Source organism: Lates calcarifer, linkage group LG12, assembly GCF_001640805.2.
Source record: "Lates calcarifer isolate ASB-BC8 linkage group LG12, TLL_Latcal_v3, whole genome shotgun sequence".
In the NCBI taxonomy this organism is placed as follows: domain Eukaryota; kingdom Metazoa; phylum Chordata; class Actinopteri; family Centropomidae; genus Lates; species Lates calcarifer.
In genome coordinates this window covers 17022240-17042267 of record NC_066844.1, presented here as the reverse complement: position 1 = coordinate 17042267, position 20028 = coordinate 17022240, and the positions used below count along the sequence as shown (strand labels likewise).

Here is a 20028-nt window from a genome sequence, read left to right as displayed (position 1 = left end):
AAATTAAGCTCGAGAAGGAAAACCAACAACAACCAACAGTCTCACCACTGAAAAGATGTGCACATTTAATCGTGGATTTTTCAGATAATTCAAGATGAAATTGAAAGTTTTGCAAATCACATTTTAGGAGCTTGGGAAAGAACACTGAGCTCACCCACCTTTTATTACACCATTAATATCAATGCTCATTAGATTCATTAGAGCCCCATTTTCTATTATATGGTGACTTAAAAGTGGATCTGATATACAAATCCTTAAACTTGATCCCTTTAACAATGAAAACCTAGTTGTATTTCATCCCAATACAATTAAAAGATCACAACAGAAATCGAAGGAGGTATTAATGGAGAAGGTCCAGAACCTGCTATACTGTATTCAGCCGTACTTTTGTGGCTGTCAGAGGGGAGGCAAGCAGACTTCAGCTTGCTTTATGTATGATTAACAAAACCATTGTTGAGTTATGTATGGAGACAAGAATACCACTTATGTGTTTGCCTGTAAGGTAAGAGTAATGCTCTTCTTCATCACAGTAAATCAAGACTGAAGGCGATTAAAAAAGAGAACTAGATCAAAACATATTTGCCGATTCAACCGCACACCAGACTTACAATGTTGGTTGAAGTTCAGATACTAGGTCTCACATGACACCGTGCTCGTGTCATGTTATTTGCCTGCACCAGACATGCAACAGAAATGTACTAACAAGACAAAAAAATTGGCAAAAATGGAATTCAGGACAGATTTGTGATGGTGTGCTTCACTTTCAGGATGCTTGGACAAACTTGCAAAGCAGTGTTTTATTTACTGCAAGCATGTGCTTATCCTTTTGGTTTGAGTGGTACTGTATGTTCTGCAAACACCTGATCGCCAAAATTTTCTATTGAACAATTAAAATCATAAAATAAACCACACAATAAATACATTTGTCAAACCCCTGGAGCCATTCTAAAATATACTGGTGGTTAGAAACGTTCTATTTGCATTTGTGGAATAGAGGATAAAGTACTGGACCTGCCCTAAGCGAAGTGCCAGTTCTCCAAGTCACATTTTTCTAACTTTAAGCCCTTAATCTGTTGCCATGCCTTTCACAATCCCGACCAGTACCACAGAGCGCAGGATTATGAAAATTTCTGCCATCTTTGTTCTTGAAGCAGCCGAGCAGACATGCTTTTTAAACATATGTAGCATGGAACTCAGAAGGTCCATTAACACATAATATAAAGGATGCTGGCCTTCTTTTAAAACATGACACCTATTCAACATCTGGGGAAGTGCTTTTGGCAAGTGACGACTGAACCTATTCTAACTTTTTAAGACCGTGGAGATTCCAACAAACCTAAAATCACGATGAACTCTCATTTCATATTACATGTGAGGAAAAAAAGTGGACAAGTCAATAAATGAAAGTCATGTTTGATTAAATTTTGTGGCATGAAATCCAATAACAGAGGATAAATGATAGAAATCAGTGAGGTCAAACCTTTTCCTAGTTACATCCAAATTTCCAGCAAGGCTTGAAGACCATTCCTTCTCTCCCAACAATTACTTGAGGCTCAAAATGCCAGTTAACAGTCACACAATATGAAATATCTCTATTGCACTGTGATAAGGCTGCAAAAGCAACCCTCACTTACATTTTGTTTCTTTTTTTTTTTTTTTAACCACTCACTCTTTTCCAGTCTGCAAACAGAAGTCCATGACAGTTAAAAGCGTCACTTTTGTAAGTTAACATATCTTACATTATCATATCAAACTCTTTATTTTTAAATGAAAGTGTCAGTGTACTATTTTAAATAAGTTGATAATTATGAAACATGTGTGTGCCTGTGCAGTATGTGACACATAAGTGTCAATGGGTTATGGGATGTTTCTTAATATTTCCTACAGAGGAACTTTCCCCATCTCTCCCTACTCCTTTAACAGGCCATTCCAGTGCAGGTCAAAGAGCATACCGGGGCAGTAGTATCTCTTATGTTCTGAGTTATAATGACTAAGGATCTGTTATGCAATTCCTAAAACAGAAAGCAAAGAAATAGAATCTTTAAACTGACGTGAAAAAAGTGCTCAAATGAAAAACAGACATGAATGAATGAAAGCAGAAAGTTGAACGCAACTAGGTGCAGGGCACCAGAGCAGAGAGGGCACTTCTTGAGAGTCAGTTCTCTGTCTGGTGGCTGTGCCTTTGTTTTTTTGTTTTGTTTTTTTTTGTTTGTTTGTTTGTTTTGTTGTTTTTTTTCCTTTGTTTTTTCTTACTTGTAATGTTAGTTGGTTCAGTTTGAAGAGAGCCTCCTCAAGGCCTCCTATCCCCTCCACCATTTACTGGGTCTGCACTGAGCAGTGGAAGATGGCAGCTTAATTGTGTGGGAGATCAAGAGTTCAAACTGGTACTTCTGCGATGCACTCACTGTCACCAGCTCCCCATTCTGCCCTGCAGCTTTGCCTGCAGTGAACTGAACACTTCCAGGTGGAAGCAAAATAGAATGGCATCAAAACGCCACAGTCCCAGTTCTTCCAGTTTCTTCCTCCCTGCTCAGTCATTCTTCCTATTTTTGAATAACCTAGCAATATGAAATCACCAGGATTTCTTAAAAAAAAAAAAGGAAAAAAAAGCAACACCACCATGAAGAATTGTTACGCTTTGACCCCCCTCCACTCTAGGCACACAGTCTTTAAGAAGTGCTGAGACACAATACGTTTTAGCACAGAGAGAAATACAACTGTTTCCCAGCTGTCCCTTCCACAGCCAAGGCAGGGACAGGGCATGGTGTAACAGGGAAGGCAGGAGGAAAGGGGCTGTGTCGGGTGGTAGCGGGAGGCAAGCCCCGGGCCGGGCTTTGGTTGGCTGGTTAGCTTGGCTCAGCTAGCTGCAGCGCGAGCCATCAGGTCCTCTAGAGCCTTGTCCTGATCATTGTTGTGGACCAGCAGCACTTCTTTGATGGCATCCCGCTCAAATCCCATTTCACCAAATCTTGACATTAGTTCAAGGAACTGCAAGGCCTGGGAAGGATGAAAATAAATAAAAAATAAATAAACTATATATCATAAAATCTGATATTGTAATCTACATCACTGATAATGAAGCCGTATCTTGGATGTTAACCTTGTTTTATAGCTTCCAGTGATTTGTCTTAATATATAAATAGAATGTATGTTTTTAAAATGAAGAGTTTCCTAACAGTCAATTGTACAGACCTTTTCCTCTGAGCATTGGTACATCTCTAAACACTCCTCCACTGCAGTTGCATCAAAGCCCCGCTCGCACAGACGTCCAGATAAAATGAGATAATCCAGCACCTTGAACAAACGATAAATCCAAATTTATTATGTCTCTAGATTTATTTTGGAAAACAATAAAATATCATATTGTGAATGGAAATGACATAATGTTAATCTTATGTGGGGTTCATTTATTGCCATCTTAGTGTTGTATGTGGCTCGCATCTCATAAATTAGTTGGACCTGATCTATTGCCATAACTTTTGAGACAAGAGACTGTAATGCAACAACTTTATTTTAATTTGAGGCTATATTTACAGATGTAAGGCATTGATGCCTCACTGAACACAATTACACAAGCACACAAACAAGGTACTGTAATGCATGTCGGACAGTGAGGACACTAGGAATCTAGATTTCTGTGCATTTGGGTGAGAGGCAGTCGCACCTGCTCCACGTTCTGCCCTTGTCTCTGCATGGCCCGTAGGACACCCTCATAAGAGTAGCCCATGCCTACAAGTGTTTCTGCGCACTGACGCTCGCTGGGGGTCATGCTGAGCAGGGCTCCGCCACACGGCAGACCAGCAGATCCTGACCCTTGATTGGCCTAGTGAAAAAAAAACATGAGTGAGTATCAATAATATTCTTAGATTTCTTACTCAGCATCTGAGAATTGTAGTCGCATATACACATGTATACTCACCAGTTTTGGTGTACCACTCTTGGTGTGGCTGGGTGGCTCAGGGGCAACAATAACTTGGGTCTTGGGTATGGTCGGCGGGCTACCATTGGGTAAGTTGTGTCGGGGAGCAGGAACAGGTGCAGGGAGTGGACTGTACCTCACTGGCTCTGGGTCACCAGAATCAGAGAGTTTGGGAAAAGTCAGAGAGCGGATGTTGCAGGGTCGGTCGTCTGTGTCAAATCCCACTCTCCCAGGATGCCCAACCCTGTCCATGTCCAGCAAGGCAACCAACCCGTTGGGTTTGTGGGTAAACCCTGGTTTGGCTGGGAGGCTGGTGTTGGTGCTGGGAGGAGATGGGCTGTTCCCGCGTGACGCTGACCCTATCTGGGAGACCTCTGGTGGGGATACAGAGGGAGGAGGCTGAGGTTGGGGCTGGCTCTGGAGGATGCTTCTGAGCTCCTCCTTATCGTCCAAAGTTTTGAGCTCCAACTTGTCAAAGGGGTCCTCTTCCCGTTCAAAGTCAGCGAGGTTGAGGCTGTGCTGCTGTGGAGTGCTAGGCTGTGTTTTCCTGGGGCCAAGGCTCGGGGCAGGCAGTGGAGTGAGGATGGCGTTATGGCTCAGCCCCGCCAGGACAGGGTTCAATGCCGGTGGTGGAAGGTCCTGGTCGTCTGCAGCAGACCCGGGTTTCTTTCCTCCAGCACCATCAATGTCCTGTGCCTGAGCCAAACGCTCTCTGCTCTCTGCCTCCTGCTTGGCTGCTGCCTCTTCTGCTCTGGCCTCTGCTGCTCGGGCCTCAGCCAGTTCAACCCCCCATCGCACACTGCGCCTCTCCAGAGTAAAGTCATACTGTTGAGACCATAGTAAGAGGAAGAATGGGGATGATGTAAAAAGAGAGCACATACAGAAACAAAGAAAATAAGAATAATTATGAGCATGAAAGTCACATGACATTACAGCATTCAAAAAACAAAACATTTAAAGAACTTGTACAATATAATTTAAATAAACTCAATATGTGAAGTTGCTGTAAGGTACACCCAAGCAGTTATGGTCAACACCTAGCAACAACTGAAATAACTTCTGAGCACAAATTGTCACCCCCTGTGCTCGACTACACCTCTCCATCTAAATTAGGTTAAGCTAAGCATAAGGAGTCTCGGAAAGATTAAGCCTTTTCTCTGGTGTCCAGCATGAATATTTATGACCAAAAATATAACATTTACATTGCAGGACTGAAATAGGGCCCAAAATGATCATTGCCATAATACTGTGGGTCATTACAGCCTGGCTGAGAGCCACAGCTAACACCAAAATAAACATCTCCCCTATAACTGACTTACCTGTGTGCCCACCAGCAGAGAGTCACAGTTAGGCAGGCAAAAACCAACAGGCAGCCCCACTTTGGCTGGGCAGCGGAATTTCTCATTAATCTTGAAGGGAACGTCATCAAGATAGCTGATGGGTCCTGTGTGTAAACGGAAGTTAGACCGAAAGACAACTGCTGTAGTGGCACCAATGGATCTTGAACCTACACTTCACTAAAAACTCAAAACATCAGTGTAGTCAAACTGTGAGAAAGAAACAGAGAAGTAACAGAAATAAGCCTTCACCATTGTTGTATGTATCTGATCCAGACTTCCTCGCAGCCATTTAGAGACTCTGAAAACAGAACCAAGTAGATAAGTTAGTGAAAAGTAGGATTTGAAATTGACAGAGTTGATAATTACAAGCCATAGGTGACAACATCTTTAAAAAACACACCATGGTGCAACACTTTGAAAACAACCCAAAGTGGATTTCCCCAGTACTACTTCCACTGGCTTTCAGGCATGACATTTTGTCTGACATGGTGGCCCTGTGATATTTACATGTCTTTCACTGAGCTCAGAAACTGGTCCTATAGAACAGTTTTAAGCAAAGCATAGGAGCAATGACAGTTTATCACATGGCAGTGCAAATTGCCGCTTCTATTCAAATTATAACTCTTCACTATCCTACTGGCTTTGTACATTTTGCTGCTTTGCATCTCAAGTCGCATAAATCCATTATTTGGTCATGCCACACAATAATGCCTGACATTATCTACACAGAGACGCCACTGTTCTCACATCCGCTGACACAGAACTTTGATCTGTGTGCTGGAAAAGGAAAAGTAATTGATTTGATCCACTTACACAGCTGAAAGGGGCTGATTTGTTAGTCAAAAGTTCTTAAAGCTCCAATAAGCTAAATTTTAAAGAGACACAGAATCAAGTGGCTCACTGATATATGATCAGGCTGCTAGTACTGCTTACACCACTGAAAATGAATACCCAGCTCTACAACTTTTCACTTTTGCATGCTTGTTCATTTGATTTAAATCCCAATCTCACCTATCCCCAATATGAGACTAATAGCAAGCTATTTCCACAAAACAAACTCAAACAAACCAAGTGTACACTACCCACCTAATACAAACTAGCACTGAGACAGAAAATGAATGTCTGGTGAATCTGTCTATTTAGCCAAAGACAGAGAGAGAGAACTTTCTCTGGAATTTAAGGGATCAAACATTTGCTCACATGAAAGTGAATGTTGGGTTTTTGATTCACAGAACTACACAAAGATGATTAGGTTGCTCTATGTCTAGTGGACATGTAGGAGGGCAAATGGTTCCTTACACATTAGCCATAAGCAATTGATAATCAAATAGCATTATGTTTGATGCTCTGTTTATTTTGTAGTGTGCCTGCTCTTCAGTTTCCAGAAATGGCTTACTGAAATTCATTAGTAAAAAGACATTACCAAAGAGAGACCAATAATGTTGATCTAAGTACCGTGATGCATGACTATATGATTCATTGGGGTCAAACTGAGGTTGATTTCCGCCATGAAAGGTTCTACAAGCATTTATTGGACATTAATATCCTGTCATCAGTCTATGCCTAGTGGGAATATCGCATTATTAAGTACCTTCTGCTGAAAATATAAAATGAGTGGCAATACAAAGCTGTCCGTATCTGTTGAGCTCCGAGTCCTGTGTAAAAAAGCGACCTACAGGTAGGTAACATGTACTACACTAACCTCGAGACTGTACGCGTCCACTTTGGAGTTTAGTAATTATGTTAATCAGTAGGCTACACAGTAGGCTGACCAATTGTGTGGAAATGGGCCGCACATGATCAGAGGGTATCTCTCGCTTTTCACATTTCCTCAGTGTCCACCACGGTTAATTTAGTAGTTACCCTATTGTTATTAGCTTACGGTACTTAGGGATAACGTTATATAACATCTCACCACCACAAGTTGCTGTTCTCCGCAGCTATTTGAAGAACTTAGAACTCACGGTTAGAGCACAGTTAAAACAAGCTAGTGTTAATGTTCCAGTGACAACCACAACAACACAGATCAACTCGTTGAGTTGGTTAGGATAGCTGGCTTGGGCGGGGATAAACCTAACTTAAAACGTTTAAGTTTCTAACTTAAAACGATAACGAAAGGAACGCAGTAATTGTAGTTCATCACATTTTCAAGCAAGTTTACGTTAAAAGCGGACATTTCAAGGCCCCCAATTGTCACGTTTGGCTCGTAATACTGCCAGCAAACGCACCGGGGTACGATTAGCAAATATTCCTCAAGTTGTGATAGCGTTTATTAGCAACAAGATACGCTTTGACTATCTTTAGTCACTACTAGCTACGGGGGCTAACAGCGAACATACAGGAACAGTTTGGCCAAGAAGTCAGCGTCGGGTACGACTTCCTTCGGTTTTAGCGGTATATTAAGGTGGAATTAATTAATTCGTTGACAGTCACCACTAGCTGCTGGCTAATGATATTGTGGAGACGCTACCGTCCATGCTAACGGGTTTAGCCTCGGCAGTGGCCTGGCTGTAACGTTATGTGGCTGGGGTAGGACAGACTGCTGGCTCCGCTGCCACCGCCCCTGAAACAAAACTGAGCCCAAATGTAAACACACACTCCTCTCACCTGTATCTGCTCCGTCTTGTTCTTTCAAATTCCGAACGACGTCTTGTCGAGGTGGCACTGCAAATTTAAACTGTTCTCCGAATGAGTTTTATTTATACTGAAATCTCTTTCCTGCTTCGGCGTGGGGCGCCATCTTGATTTGTCAAGCTCCCTTGCACTGGTTCCTGTTTGGCGTCACTCACCTACATGACGTCAAAACATCGCAACGCCACATCCAGCTGGTAGGTAAATTGTTAGGAGCTGTTTTTTGGATAAATTCTTTACTTTTTCTAGTATGAACACAACATAATAAATCCACAATTCCCTGAACTTAATGATTAAAAGGAAACTAAGGAGCATACACAAAACTCCTTTTGAAGGAGTAACACTAAATAAAATATAAACCTAATCAAATACAAAGAAATACAAATCACATACAGAGTAAACGTGTGTAGAATTAAACAAGTTTAAATATTTTTTTATGAAAAAGTGCAGATTTCAGTTCATTCATTCAAGGACCTAGATAACAAAGTTTATAAATTCTGTTTTCTTTATGATATTTGTTTGAAAAATGGGAAGACAATTGTCCACAATAATGATGGTGATGATGATAACTGTAGTTATAAGGAAGTGAAATCCAAACATTTATTGGAGAAAACATTAAACTGCCTCACACAATTTTTTATTCTGGCCTTTAGACAGATGAAATATTCTTCTTTTTTTCCCCTGTGGTTGTTCACAGCTAACACCCTGACCATGAAGTCTTGGAGCCCCTGAGATGTCAGATTATAATACTGACAGCATCTTCTGCTCCCAGTAATCTTCTGCTCCCAAAGTCAGCTAATTTATCTCCATGACACTCTGAATTTGCGTAGACTGACTGACTGACTGACTGACTGACTAATTAGCTCCATAATTTCTTTAATGGAATAATAGTGGTCGATTTTAAAACTGTGAATCTATCATGAGAGGATAAATTACTTAATTAATGAATGGACAGATGGATGTACTCTATCAGAATACTTTTATTTAACTCAAAACCATGATGGAATGTAACACATATAGAATTTATTAGCCAGGGATATGCATTTATTTTAAGGGACTTTAAAGTTCTACTTGCTGATATTTTAGATATTTGTGACAGTTTTTAAGTAGTGCATCTGTATGTGATGACAATGATGATGACTGAATTGTATAAATGACTTTTCACGTATATGTAGGTAACTTTTTATAATAATAATAATTATTATTAGGGTTTGGCTTTTGGTTTTTACCCTTAAACCATATAAAATGTTTCTTACATACACATTGGTGGATATCTTGTTTTTTTTGTTGAGTATCGGGTGCGCGCACGTCACGTTCAGACCCGTGCGTGCTTTACGTTCTGCAGACACGCGCAATGATAGCCGGAAGCATCGATGGGAGGAAAATAAAAATCGATTAAATCCACTGTAATTCGCGAGTCCAAACCTCTCACCTACTGTTCTTTTCGCGACCGTGGGCTCGAATTTATCAGCCTTTAGCACTGCCTCTGTGCCGGAGGGGACGGTCGAGAGCAGAAAAGCTGCTCCATTTGAACGAAGTTGCTCGGTAGGGGTTTAGCTGACGTGTGGAGAAGTTGAGACTGCCAGAGAGCAGATAAACAAACATAAACAAGCAGGGATCAGCTGAGCGCCTGTCCGAACCGAACCAGCAGCGCGGAGAGATGTCAGGGAGAGCGGGTTTCCTCTGTTGAGCCTAAGAATGATCCACAGGAGACCGTGACTTACACTGATACTAGCTCCATGTCAACTGTCAACACTGGCACACAAAGAATTTCGGAAGCACAACACGAGGAGCAGCCATAGGCTTTAGCAGAAAAAACCCACTGCTCCTGTCACTGTCTCTTTGTCAAGACACAGCTAGCCTAGCATGGACAACCAATGAGTTTACTCTCCAGTTTTCAGCTGTAACGAAACGAGTACACATTACAGTGCAAGGAGACAGAGGTAAACACTTTTCATTAACTTTGCTTTTTCCCCCATAAAGGGCCTGCGAACTAAACCACTGACCTGAGCTAGCTTGGCAGGCCACATATCCTGTTTGTATCTGAATTCTTAATGTGTCGTTCAGTTTAACAGTAGGGCTGTTATCTGTGCAGGTTTTGCTGTTTCTTTTGTCCTAGCGTTTTACCTAGAAAGACTAATGTCACTACAAACAAAGCTAACAGACTGTAGGTGTTTGCTGCAGTCAGTTGTTGCTGTGAAATGGAAAAATACATGGAATTTAAGAGAGTCCTGACAATATCATTAAGCTAATTTTTTTTGTACACTCTAAACCCCCCCACCCCCACCTACCTTTCACCAATCTGTGGTCTGTGGAGTCAGAAGTGGGATTAACATGGCCCACCAGGCAACCCCTAGTTCCCAGAAGGCCCTGATGATGGAGCTGAAGTCTCTGCAGGAGCAGCCGGTGGAGGGCTTCCGCATCACTCTGGTGGAGGAGTCTGACCTCTACAACTGGGAAGTGGCCATCTTTGGGCCCCCAAACACTCTGTATGAGGGAGGCTACTTTAAGGTGGGACAAAACTTTCTAATTCCAAATCGTGAATTCAGAACAGTCTAAGGAGGGCATCGTGTTGAGATAATGAGGCACACTCAGGAAGCTGATTCAGATCCAGCAGCAACAGATTATATATGAGTATATAGTGCAACTGTGTTCCTGGGCATGTTTTCCTCCTGAAGTAGGATATGCACTCAGTGGCATATAATGTTTATGATGTTCAATTTTTGGCCACATTGTCATAAATATGTCAAGTCATTTATATGCTTTTATTGAGGTCATAGTTAAAGGTGGTCTTGTACTGGACTAGATCATTTTAAGAGGTGTCTTAAAAGTTTTTGTACTTCCCATTCACACACATGAGAGGGACATAGTATTAGAGACACCTCTGAGTATAATGCCAGCCCATTGGAACACCTGTACTGACTATGACCTCAGCGCTAAAACATATAATTTAATTAAAACCATGATCATTATAACCTTCAGAATGGTACGATGTATGGCCGAGCTGTTGTATTGGATTGCATTAGATTGATTTTAGATGGTCTTAGATTTGTAATCTTAAAGTTCCCTCCTGCAGCCATTTATTTCTTTCCCCCCCCCCCTATTTTCAGTTTTTCTCCCCTGTCCCTCCATTCTCCTTGTCCAGCCTTCTCCCCACCCTTCACTGTATGATGGTTGTGCTTCAGATGGCTATTTTTAGCTATGAGACCGATATAAATGGCACCTTAGCGCAGAGAAAGAGTAAGAGAGAAGGGCATGATGAGACTCATCTTCCTTTCTTTCATGTTACTTATTCAGTGAATCATCTAGAATATGCGGCACAGTGAGAGCCCACATACAAGTTGGGACAATGCAGTTGACGCTGTAGCCTTCCAGGGATGCCAAAATAATACAGAGCAGGTGTTGCCGTCTACTCTTGAGGATTGCCGCTGTTGATTACCTTATGTTTAGCCTTTACAGTGACATCTTTGTGTTATCTATTGTCACCTCAAGTCAAATCAGTTTCATTTGTAAAGCCTTGAATCACAAGTTTGTTCCAGAGGGTTTTTACACTCTGCACAACAGATTATATTACACCCCCTATCCTTAGACCCAAGAGTCAGATAAGGAAAAACTCCATACACAAAATTAAACCATGACAATTAGACCTGAAATCGGTGCCACTGGTGAGAAGCTCACCTTAGACAGGTTTCCAGTCTGTTTTACAGCTAACAAATTTAGAGAAACAAGCACATTCATTGGCAATTTAGAGTTTAAGTAAGCTAACCAGTATTCCTTTAAATTAGAGTCCCCCGCCTGCTGACAGCGTCACACCCACATTATTATGTTAATAAATACTTTTCATGCTGACATATTGTGTCTGGTGTGCCACTGAAATGAAAGGCCTTGGCTGTTGCTGTTCAGGTGTAACTGACCTGCATTTGATGAAATATTGGTGGAAAAGATTTACAAGTGTAATTAAGTGACTTTGTTTCTGATGGTGAGCTGCATGGCTCCTGTAGCACAGTGAAAAAAAAAACAAAAAAACCATACCCTGCTTAAGTTGTGTGTTTGGAACAGGGACAAGATGTTCCAGTATGTGTCTATATATCAGAATGGTAACTGATAGATATTGGGACGGTGACGCTCATGCCAATGCGTCATGACATCTGTGTTTTCAATGTCCCAAGGCTGCAGTAGCGTAGTGACCGGTTGTGGAGTAATGATAGTCCTATCTGAGTGGCAGCAGTTCAGTGAGAGCTGAGCCTACAAGCCTTTCACCTAGATAACTGTGCAATAGTTTGGCACGAAAACAAAAACACAGAAGCACCTAATCTTATGTCAGGTAATGTCCAGCTCTGTTAAACTTTGTTAGGAGTCAATCAAAACAAAGTTCTCAGCTGCTTCACAGTGTGATTGAAGGCATGGCTCAGTGTATGATACATATATCTGTTTTGCACTGTTTCAAATTAAAGGGTACAGGAAGCTTTGTTGTTAATAATTGTTGTTATTAATCAAGTTAAGAGGCTAGAAGTCAATCAAGAGAGGGCTTATTTTTATTGCAATATTACAGCTTGACTTGAACAGTAAACAAAATCCAGTTCAGACAGATTTGATCACTCCAGTCTGGATACATCAAATCTGTACCAGGGTTTAGCTTAAAGCAGCTGTTCTTAAGCTTTCTGGTTTGTTGGTCTGCTTATAGTTCATAGTTACTTGCATCTTCTTGAAACACCTGCAAAATGTTGTTCTTTGATGCTGTTTCACTTCATTTTTGTTTGACAAAGCATGAAGGAAGAATTAATTACTAGAGAGAGCATGTATTGCACAGTTTACAGACATGTGTGTTTTTGGTTCATTTGAATATATGGAATGTGTTTTGTGCTGCACCAGTGATACCCCCAAAACATCAGCTCACATCTCTGTGGTGTCTCAGGCCTGAAGGACTTAAACTTAGTGTAACGAAAGTCGAGCTTGGCTCTGTGTAAAACACGTGTTTTAACCGACAGCCTCTGTTTGTTCACCCAGGCTCACATCAAGTTTCCAGTTGACTACCCATACTCCCCGCCAACCTTCCGCTTCCTCACCAAGATGTGGCACCCCAACATTTACGAGGTGAAACATTTTGTGTTTGTCATTAAATGTTTCCACACATTTTTTGCGTGCCAATTTGTCATTTAAAGTTCACATCTTTATGACAGATGTTATACAGTGTACTTTTTCCCTCTCTCCAGAACGGAGATGTTTGTATCTCCATCCTGCATCCTCCTGTTGATGACCCTCAGAGTGGGGAGTTGCCCTCTGAAAGGTGGAACCCCACCCAGAATGTTAGGTAATTTCTGCCACACAATGTTCGCCCCTGTGCGCACTGGAAGCCATACCACAACATAGACATGCTATCTGGGTTGTCTTTTCATAGATTTATTATTGTGAATCTAATGTGGACTTTCATTTATGCACTGCTTCATAAGTAAAAAACTTATTTTAAAAAACGTGTGCTCAGTAATGGCTACTGTACCTCCTATTAAATTGGAAGTCTCAAATATAGAATATAGGATAAGAGAGCTGAGTTAGAGGACTTTCCATATTTCTCTGATAAAAGAACAAATAAAAAAAGAAAAACATTTAATAGGATATACATACAATACAGCATAATTCAGTAATTTTGCAAATCAAGAACAGTGTAAATTAACAGTTAACACTTTTAGCACTCCTTTATTCTGTGTCACCTCTAAAGAACAAGACACTCCTGCAAGGTAGAAATTCTTTTGAATTTAGCAAGTCAGCAAGATACATTTTCTCCAGGAGTGGAGATAAAGTGCTGAGTCTGAATTTGAAAATCTGTGCAGATTGGGTGTAGCTTGTAATTGAGCTGCAAGGAGAAAGAGTTCAGGTACCGCCTCTGTCTGGTGCTGGGATAAAGCTTAATACAGTTTCAAAAAGGCTTTTTCTTTCGAACAATGACAGCATCTGATATTGGACTGTCCTCATTTTCTGTTTGTCTGTGTGGTGTTTCCTCATGATCAGGACTATCCTGCTTAGTGTGATCTCGCTGCTCAATGAGCCCAACACGTTCTCGCCAGCCAATGTGGACGCCTCCGTCATGTTTCGTAAATGGAGGGACAGCAAAGGCAAGGACAAGGAGTATGCAGAGATCATCAGGTGATATACAATAGCTACGTGCAGACAAATGTACACTGCGTTCACACCAAAGAACTAGAAATGTTTATAATTTGGAAATAACCTTAAACGCTGACTTTGATTTTACTCCTTTCGGGCAACAGGAAGCAGGTGATGTCAACAGCAGCAGAGGCCGAGCGCGATGGCGTCAAAGTGCCGACCACACTGGCGGAGTACTGCGTCCAGACCAGGGTTCCCTCCCAGGACAGCAGTTCGGACCTCCTCTACGACGACCTCTACGACGACGACATGGAGGAGGAGGATGAGGAGGAGGACGAGAGCGAGATGGAGTCCGTAGGTGAAGCCGGGGGGATCAGCGCCGTGGAGGATGGCGGGACGTCCACCAGACGTTACGACAACCAGGACGACTCTGGCAACGAAGACTCGTGATGATCTGGATGATAACTCCTTCCTGCCAACCCCCCTCCCCAACCACCCAACACCCACACCCTCCTTGTTTGTATGTGTTACGTTACAGTTTTGTGTGTGTGCGAGTGTGCGTGCGTGCGTGTGTTTGCACAGACAGTGGGGTCAAGGGTCTACTGCCAAAAAACTTTTCATCATTTATTAAACTAACACCAATGATCGATCAAATAATAGTTCTCAAATGCTCTTACGTACATATTCAGCAAAAGTTTGTTGGTATTGTTTTCACTGAAGGTCAGATTTGGTGTTTCTACCGTTTGCCTTAATTATAGCTTGCACTCTGTCCAGCATGAAATGTTTTGCAGAGTTTGAGAACTGAAATTATTCCAGCTCCATTTGAGAGAATGCTGAGAGTGTTTTTGACGTTAACGTTTCAAGTTTTCTAAATGTATCCATTGAGGATCCATCTTCTCCCATGCTGCTTTAAACTTGAAAAGATGATATGCCTCTGCAGAGTACAATAGTATTAGTCCATGGTCAGTGAGTGATTAATCATGTGCAAGACTCCAGACACAGCAAAACATCCTCACACCTGAATATTATTACTCTATCGTGCAACCAAGTCCTCACATACTGTACTGTAAGTTGTTTGGCTGCAATCATGAAGTGGATTTTTTTTTTCATGTGTAAACAATAGTTTCAGCAGTGACATTTAAGTACTTTTAGCCCATACTAAAACATTAGACTCGTTTTCCCATTTTAAAAAAATTGTTTCGGAACTGCTGCAGTTTCTTATTTGCCTTGCAGGCTTTATAACCATGGTGCCATCTTGAGGTCTGTCTGGTCCCTGTCTGGATGAAAACAACTTCAAATTTGTAAAAAAGAAATTTTTGCAGCCTTTCAATCAGAGTCCTCTTTTTCAAGTTCACGCATTAGTAGTAGTCACAGTTAATTAGTTATTAAAAGACCACAATAATTGACGTTGTGTAGGAGCATACATGCATTAATATTTGAATTACACTGCATGCATGGTGAGGCAATAATTTCTGAAAACCTTTCAATCACATATACCAGTAATTATTTCCGATCATTTCCCAAAGATAGAAATGACGTGTTGGTTTTTAATGTAGTTGTTATTTGAAAACCATCCACAAAGTAGACAACTTGTCTTAGTTTTTGATAAATGATGAAAACAAACTGTCCTCGTGGTGGTCTCTTGAACCCCCACTGTGGCTGGCCGGTTCTTCGTCTGCCAGCCCATGTCAGATTGTATGGTTTTGTGTTCAAAGGCTGGCTCTATCCATCATGTCTTTACTTGTTGCTGTTTTTTTTTTTAATGTACTTCTCTTGTTTTGTCCGATGACATTCTGTCCTCCCTGACTTGTCCTTTGTATTCTGTGGAATGGCTCAGACAGTCTGGCTAATGGCCACGTTGCTGTTTGGCTCATTAAGCAGACGATGAGCCGGCCAGCTTGTCTTGTCACTGTCCATCAGTGTGTCCCGTGGCAGAATATCTCTGTCCCTCTCACGCCCGTCTGTTCCACTTTGATGCAATCGACTTAAACTTGCAAACGCAGGCTCTGCCGTGACTCCACCCTCTTGGACCCACCTTCAGTAGTGTCCATCGCAACTGCTCCTTCATGATTGCTCAAAGCAACGTCATTTGTTCGGGGGTGAACAAGGTGAAAACCTTCTCTCGCATCGCCTCCTACACCTCTCTCTGCCTCTTAAACCTCAGGGCCTCAATAGACTTTCACTGAGAGAAAAAAATCAGTTAAAGAGAAACTTAATACACAAACTGCTCCTCACTTCCACCTCTTTTTTCTTATTTTCTGCATCTCTGAGTGTTATTAGAGGGCAGAGAGTGAACTGAAAGTCTCCAATCCCACCGCCAGCGTGTTTACACGTGACTTGAGTGTTGCTGTTGGTCCTGATTAGGGTCCTTTAAGTTGTTTTCTTCTTGGTAGGCTAGAGTCAAATTCTAAAAAAAAAATCAAAATACACATGTAGGGACTTTGTCCTCAAGGCAGTGCTCACATTATGTTGCAATAGATGTGAAAATGTTACGTTTTGCTCTGTGACTCCAACCTATGCTTCAATGCAACTTAGTGAAAATTGGACGTTGTTACTGTGCTTACACCACATCCACAGTATGTTGATCGACAGGGACAAAATCAACATGCAGCTTAGCCACACATTTGCATTTGAATGAATATGACACTGATTGCCTGTTATCTGTGTGTGTGTGTGTGTGTGTGTGTGTGTGTGAGTATATCTACATTTACTATTCACCTATTGCACCTATTGATTGCGATGTCAGGGTTTTCTTGTTGCTGTCTCTGTGGAACCGGTGCAGAGGTTTGTCACACAAGTGAGTTTGCCCAAATGACCTTTTGGACTTTGTCCAGTTGAGAAAACATTCAGTGTGTTTGCACTGTGTCCTAGTGCTGTTTTAAGATGCCTGAATTGGCTGAGGATTTGACTGAAAAAAAAACACACACACACACCCTCTGAGTATTAAACTTCTGAACACGCTGAACAGAATAATGTGACTAACATTACTTGTATGGCATCAAGTAAACCCCATGTTTGAGCTGTGTGTTCCGGTTGTGGGTATGAGTCTGTTGCCCTGTTCAACGCAACAGAGCACTGGGGCAAACCTTTGATTCACATGGCTGGATTTTATGCCAAGGAAACCAAGTACAGCCCCACAGCCGCTCATTTTAAAGACTACGGAGTAACGGATGCATGTAGTGGATTTAACGCTGTTTGAATAAACTCTTGAAGAGATTCCTTTTGGATTTTAATGTGAAGCCAAAGGAGTGAAACATTTTCTCCCGGTCTTGTGCTCTGGCGTCTCTCAGAGACTGGATTCTGTTGAGGACGGGGGGAGAGGAAACACACTCCTGAGCCAGATCTTAAATGGATTTGATATCAAGGCACAACAGGAAGTGGATTGATGCCAGAAATTCTGAACTTTTATTGATGTGGTCCCCATTTTTTGCCCATTCTTCACCATATAGAGAAGTAAAATGATAGTCTGTAAGAGGAAGTACCAATCTCACGTGTACCTGCTAAGGGAATAATTCGGCATTTGGTGAAATGCATTTATTTGCTTTCTGGTGGAGAGTTAGATGAGAAGATCAATACCACTCCTCATGTCTGTCTGTTAAATAGGACACTTAAGACCTGCAGCTGGTTAGCTTAGCTTAGCACAAAGACCAGAAACAACTAGCCTGGCTGTGTCCCAGCAGTAACAAAATCCACCTGCCAGAACCCTATTATCTCACTGATTAACACTTTCTATCTCATTTGTTTAATCCATACAAAAAACAATTAGTAATTTTGTAAGGGTCATGTGCTGAACTTTTTCTTGGCTGGGAGTAGTAAGTTTCCGCTGGTTGCTTGGCAACTTCTGAGTGTCCACTGCATAACCCCCTGTAAGGCTGATATTTGTACCATAAGACAAACCCAAGCTAGCCGTTGCCCCCTTTTTCCAGTCTTTATGCTAAGTTAAGCTAACTGGCTGCTGGCTGTAGATGTATATTTAACAGACAAACATCAGGTATCAATCTTCTCATCTAACTCTCTGCCAGAGAATGAATGAGCTTTGCAGTGAGTTACCTTAGTTTATCACAAAGACTGGAGCAAGGGAAACGGCTCTGTCTTATGTTTCCATAAACAGCCTACCACGTAAGAGTGGTATCGATCTATCTAACTCTCAGCAAGCAATTAAGCGTACCTCCCAAAATGTCGACTTATTGCTTTAAAGCCAAGTTTTTGCCTCCTATCGTAAATAAAAAATCGGAAACTGCATTATTGTTTTTGTTAGTGTAAAGTCTAGGCATAGTGTAGCCCTTACAATAGCAATTCGATGATCAATAGAGCTCTTCGATATTAGAATCCTCCACTTTTTATACATAATGTATGCCTTGTTTTTATAATGAGCGCAGGTGGAAAAAAGCTAAGGGGGCCTTTAGAGGGAAGAGAGCCACCAATGTATTATTATCTCTGAGGGACAAGGAAAATTTTCCAAACTCAACCTAAGACATGACTTGCTTGAAAGGACCGTAGTATAAGATGTTGAGATGTTATTCCATACACACTGTTACATACAAAAGACTGAATGACATCATTTAGTTCATTTAATCTGTGTGCGTGAGCATGTGAGTGCACAAGTGTGTATTTTTTGAAGTGTGGGTCAACACTGTGAGGTCCTCCTGAGGCCTTCACATAGTCACACAGTTAATGGACTGAACTGACCACAATGCTACCACAACATGTCTACACCTATTGATGTTAATGCTGTCCTTGTTGGTTTCTTTGATTTTATTTCATTTTTTTTCCCTCAACATTTTGTGTTTGTGAGGATGCAAATGTCACTCATAAAGTTTCTATTGTAAAAAAAAAAATACATTGTTGGGTTTGTTTGCAATATAGCTTTGATATCTGTTGCTAAGCCCACATGTCATGGTAAACAGACAACACAGCAAGCTGGTATTTGGAGTAAAAATTAGGAGTGATATGCAAATGGAGGCATAAAGTTATTGTGGTTAAGTTGGAAAATCATTAAAAATAAACCAGTATGTCATTGAAACCTGCTGAAAGGTTTTCACCTTATTTCGCAATTGGTTAGCACTGGTCACTATTCCATGCTACAAAGGATTGTTTGTGTGTCATTGTGAATGTATCAGCTTAAAGCTTGGTTCACCAAAATTACCAAAAACTTAGTCCTAGTGGTATCTAGTCAAGCATGTTTTATGTGTGTCTGAGATTTCTGCCCTCACTCCAGTACAGTTGACTTGAATGGAATTTAATTTGTCCTGCACGTAGTGTTTGGAATATTACATTTTTTAAAAAAGTGTTTCCAAAAATAATGTCCTTGTTACTGTGGATAGTCCATAGACCTCAGTGTGAACAGTTTTTAATTGGAATTACTTTCTGCTGAAGAAATAGTCCTTAATAAAACCTGCTGACAGGTTAATATGGAATCCTCTATATTAACATTAAACCAAAACTATCTGCATCACTAAATATTAGTAGCAAGAAAGCAAGTTTTTCCTTTTTTCCTTTAATGGCCAAATTTATGCAATATAGTGCTCCATAACTGCATGTGAATCAAAATTCATTATGACAGTGAATGAATAGAGATGAGAGTTAAAATATACCCCATACTATATAATAAGATGAAACAAGAACTACCAAGTTACATAGTAAATGTTTAAACATGAAGAGAGCTAGTAATTTCAATTCAGAACAATGAATTGTCTGTTATCATTGAGAGAGGAACTTTTATGCTCTACCAGGCATGAAATTAATTACCGGTTCAATGATGCCCTGATGAGTCTTAAAGCAATACTCCAGCTTTTGCCACATGTACAGCAGTTTTATTTTATAACATATCATGAAAGTCATATGATACAGGTCACTCTTGGAAATTTCACTGACCTCTACTTACTGTGTTTCCTGTGTCCTTAAAATAACCAAAAGAAAAATGGCAGTTAATTTAAGTGAGCACTTCCATTCTGATGTTATGAGTTGAAAGAGCACATTTGTTTCTTTAATTACTTTTATTTCATCCCCTCAGCAGAGCCCATTAATGTAATGCTGCAG

General features: G+C 41.0%; 2 protein-coding genes across 3 annotated transcripts; one reads left to right on the top strand and one right to left on the bottom strand.

Moving 5' to 3' along the window:
• Positions 1–41: 41 nt before the first annotated feature.
• On the bottom strand, positions 42–10305 carry ubap1 (ubiquitin associated protein 1). Of its 2 annotated transcripts, none has more exons than XM_051074406.1 (7): positions 10182–10305; positions 5509–5557; positions 5239–5363; positions 3920–4744; positions 3665–3823; positions 3193–3294; positions 42–2997 (listed from the first exon to the last, which is right to left on the bottom strand). In XM_051074406.1, exons 2-7 carry the CDS (start codon positions 5546–5548, stop codon positions 2857–2859), a joined length of 1392 nt encoding a protein of 463 aa, XP_050930363.1. In that variant the 5' UTR covers positions 5549–5557; positions 10182–10305; the 3' UTR covers positions 42–2856. The 2 variants fall into 2 exon arrangements, with proteins under 2 accessions (XP_050930363.1, XP_018555810.1); XM_018700294.2 differs by lacking the exon at positions 10182–10305 and adding an exon at positions 7867–8044.
• On the top strand, positions 10225–19012 carry ube2r2 (ubiquitin-conjugating enzyme E2R 2). Its single transcript, XM_018700295.2, has 5 exons — positions 10225–10401; positions 12898–12984; positions 13104–13201; positions 13897–14031; positions 14154–19012. Exons 1-5 carry the CDS (start codon positions 10225–10227, stop codon positions 14437–14439), a joined length of 783 nt encoding a protein of 260 aa, XP_018555811.1. The 3' UTR covers positions 14440–19012.
• The last annotated feature ends 1016 nt before the right edge of the window (positions 19013–20028 follow it).

What these genes read in the sequence shown, in the direction of transcription:
- ubap1 (XM_051074406.1), bottom strand. Translation starts at nt 5,548, where the DNA reads ATGGCTGCGAGGAAGTCTGGATCAGATACATACAACAATG. An exon ending in ATCAGATACATACAACAATG is followed by an intron (nt 5,364 to 5,508) that starts GTGAAGGCTTAT and finishes GTTTACACACAG; the next exon opens with GACCCATCAGCTATCTTGAT. An exon ending in CTCTGCTGGTGGGCACACAG is followed by an intron (nt 4,745 to 5,238) that starts GTAAGTCAGTTA and finishes TGGTCTCAACAG; the next exon opens with TATGACTTTACTCTGGAGAG.
- ube2r2 (XM_018700295.2), top strand. Translation starts at nt 10,225, where the DNA reads ATGGCCCACCAGGCAACCCCTAGTTCCCAGAAGGCCCTGATGATGGAG. An exon ending in ATGAGGGAGGCTACTTTAAG is followed by an intron (nt 10,402 to 12,897) that starts GTGGGACAAAAC and finishes TTGTTCACCCAG; the next exon opens with GCTCACATCAAGTTTCCAGT. An exon ending in GAGTATGCAGAGATCATCAG is followed by an intron (nt 14,032 to 14,153) that starts GTGATATACAAT and finishes TTCGGGCAACAG; the next exon opens with GAAGCAGGTGATGTCAACAG.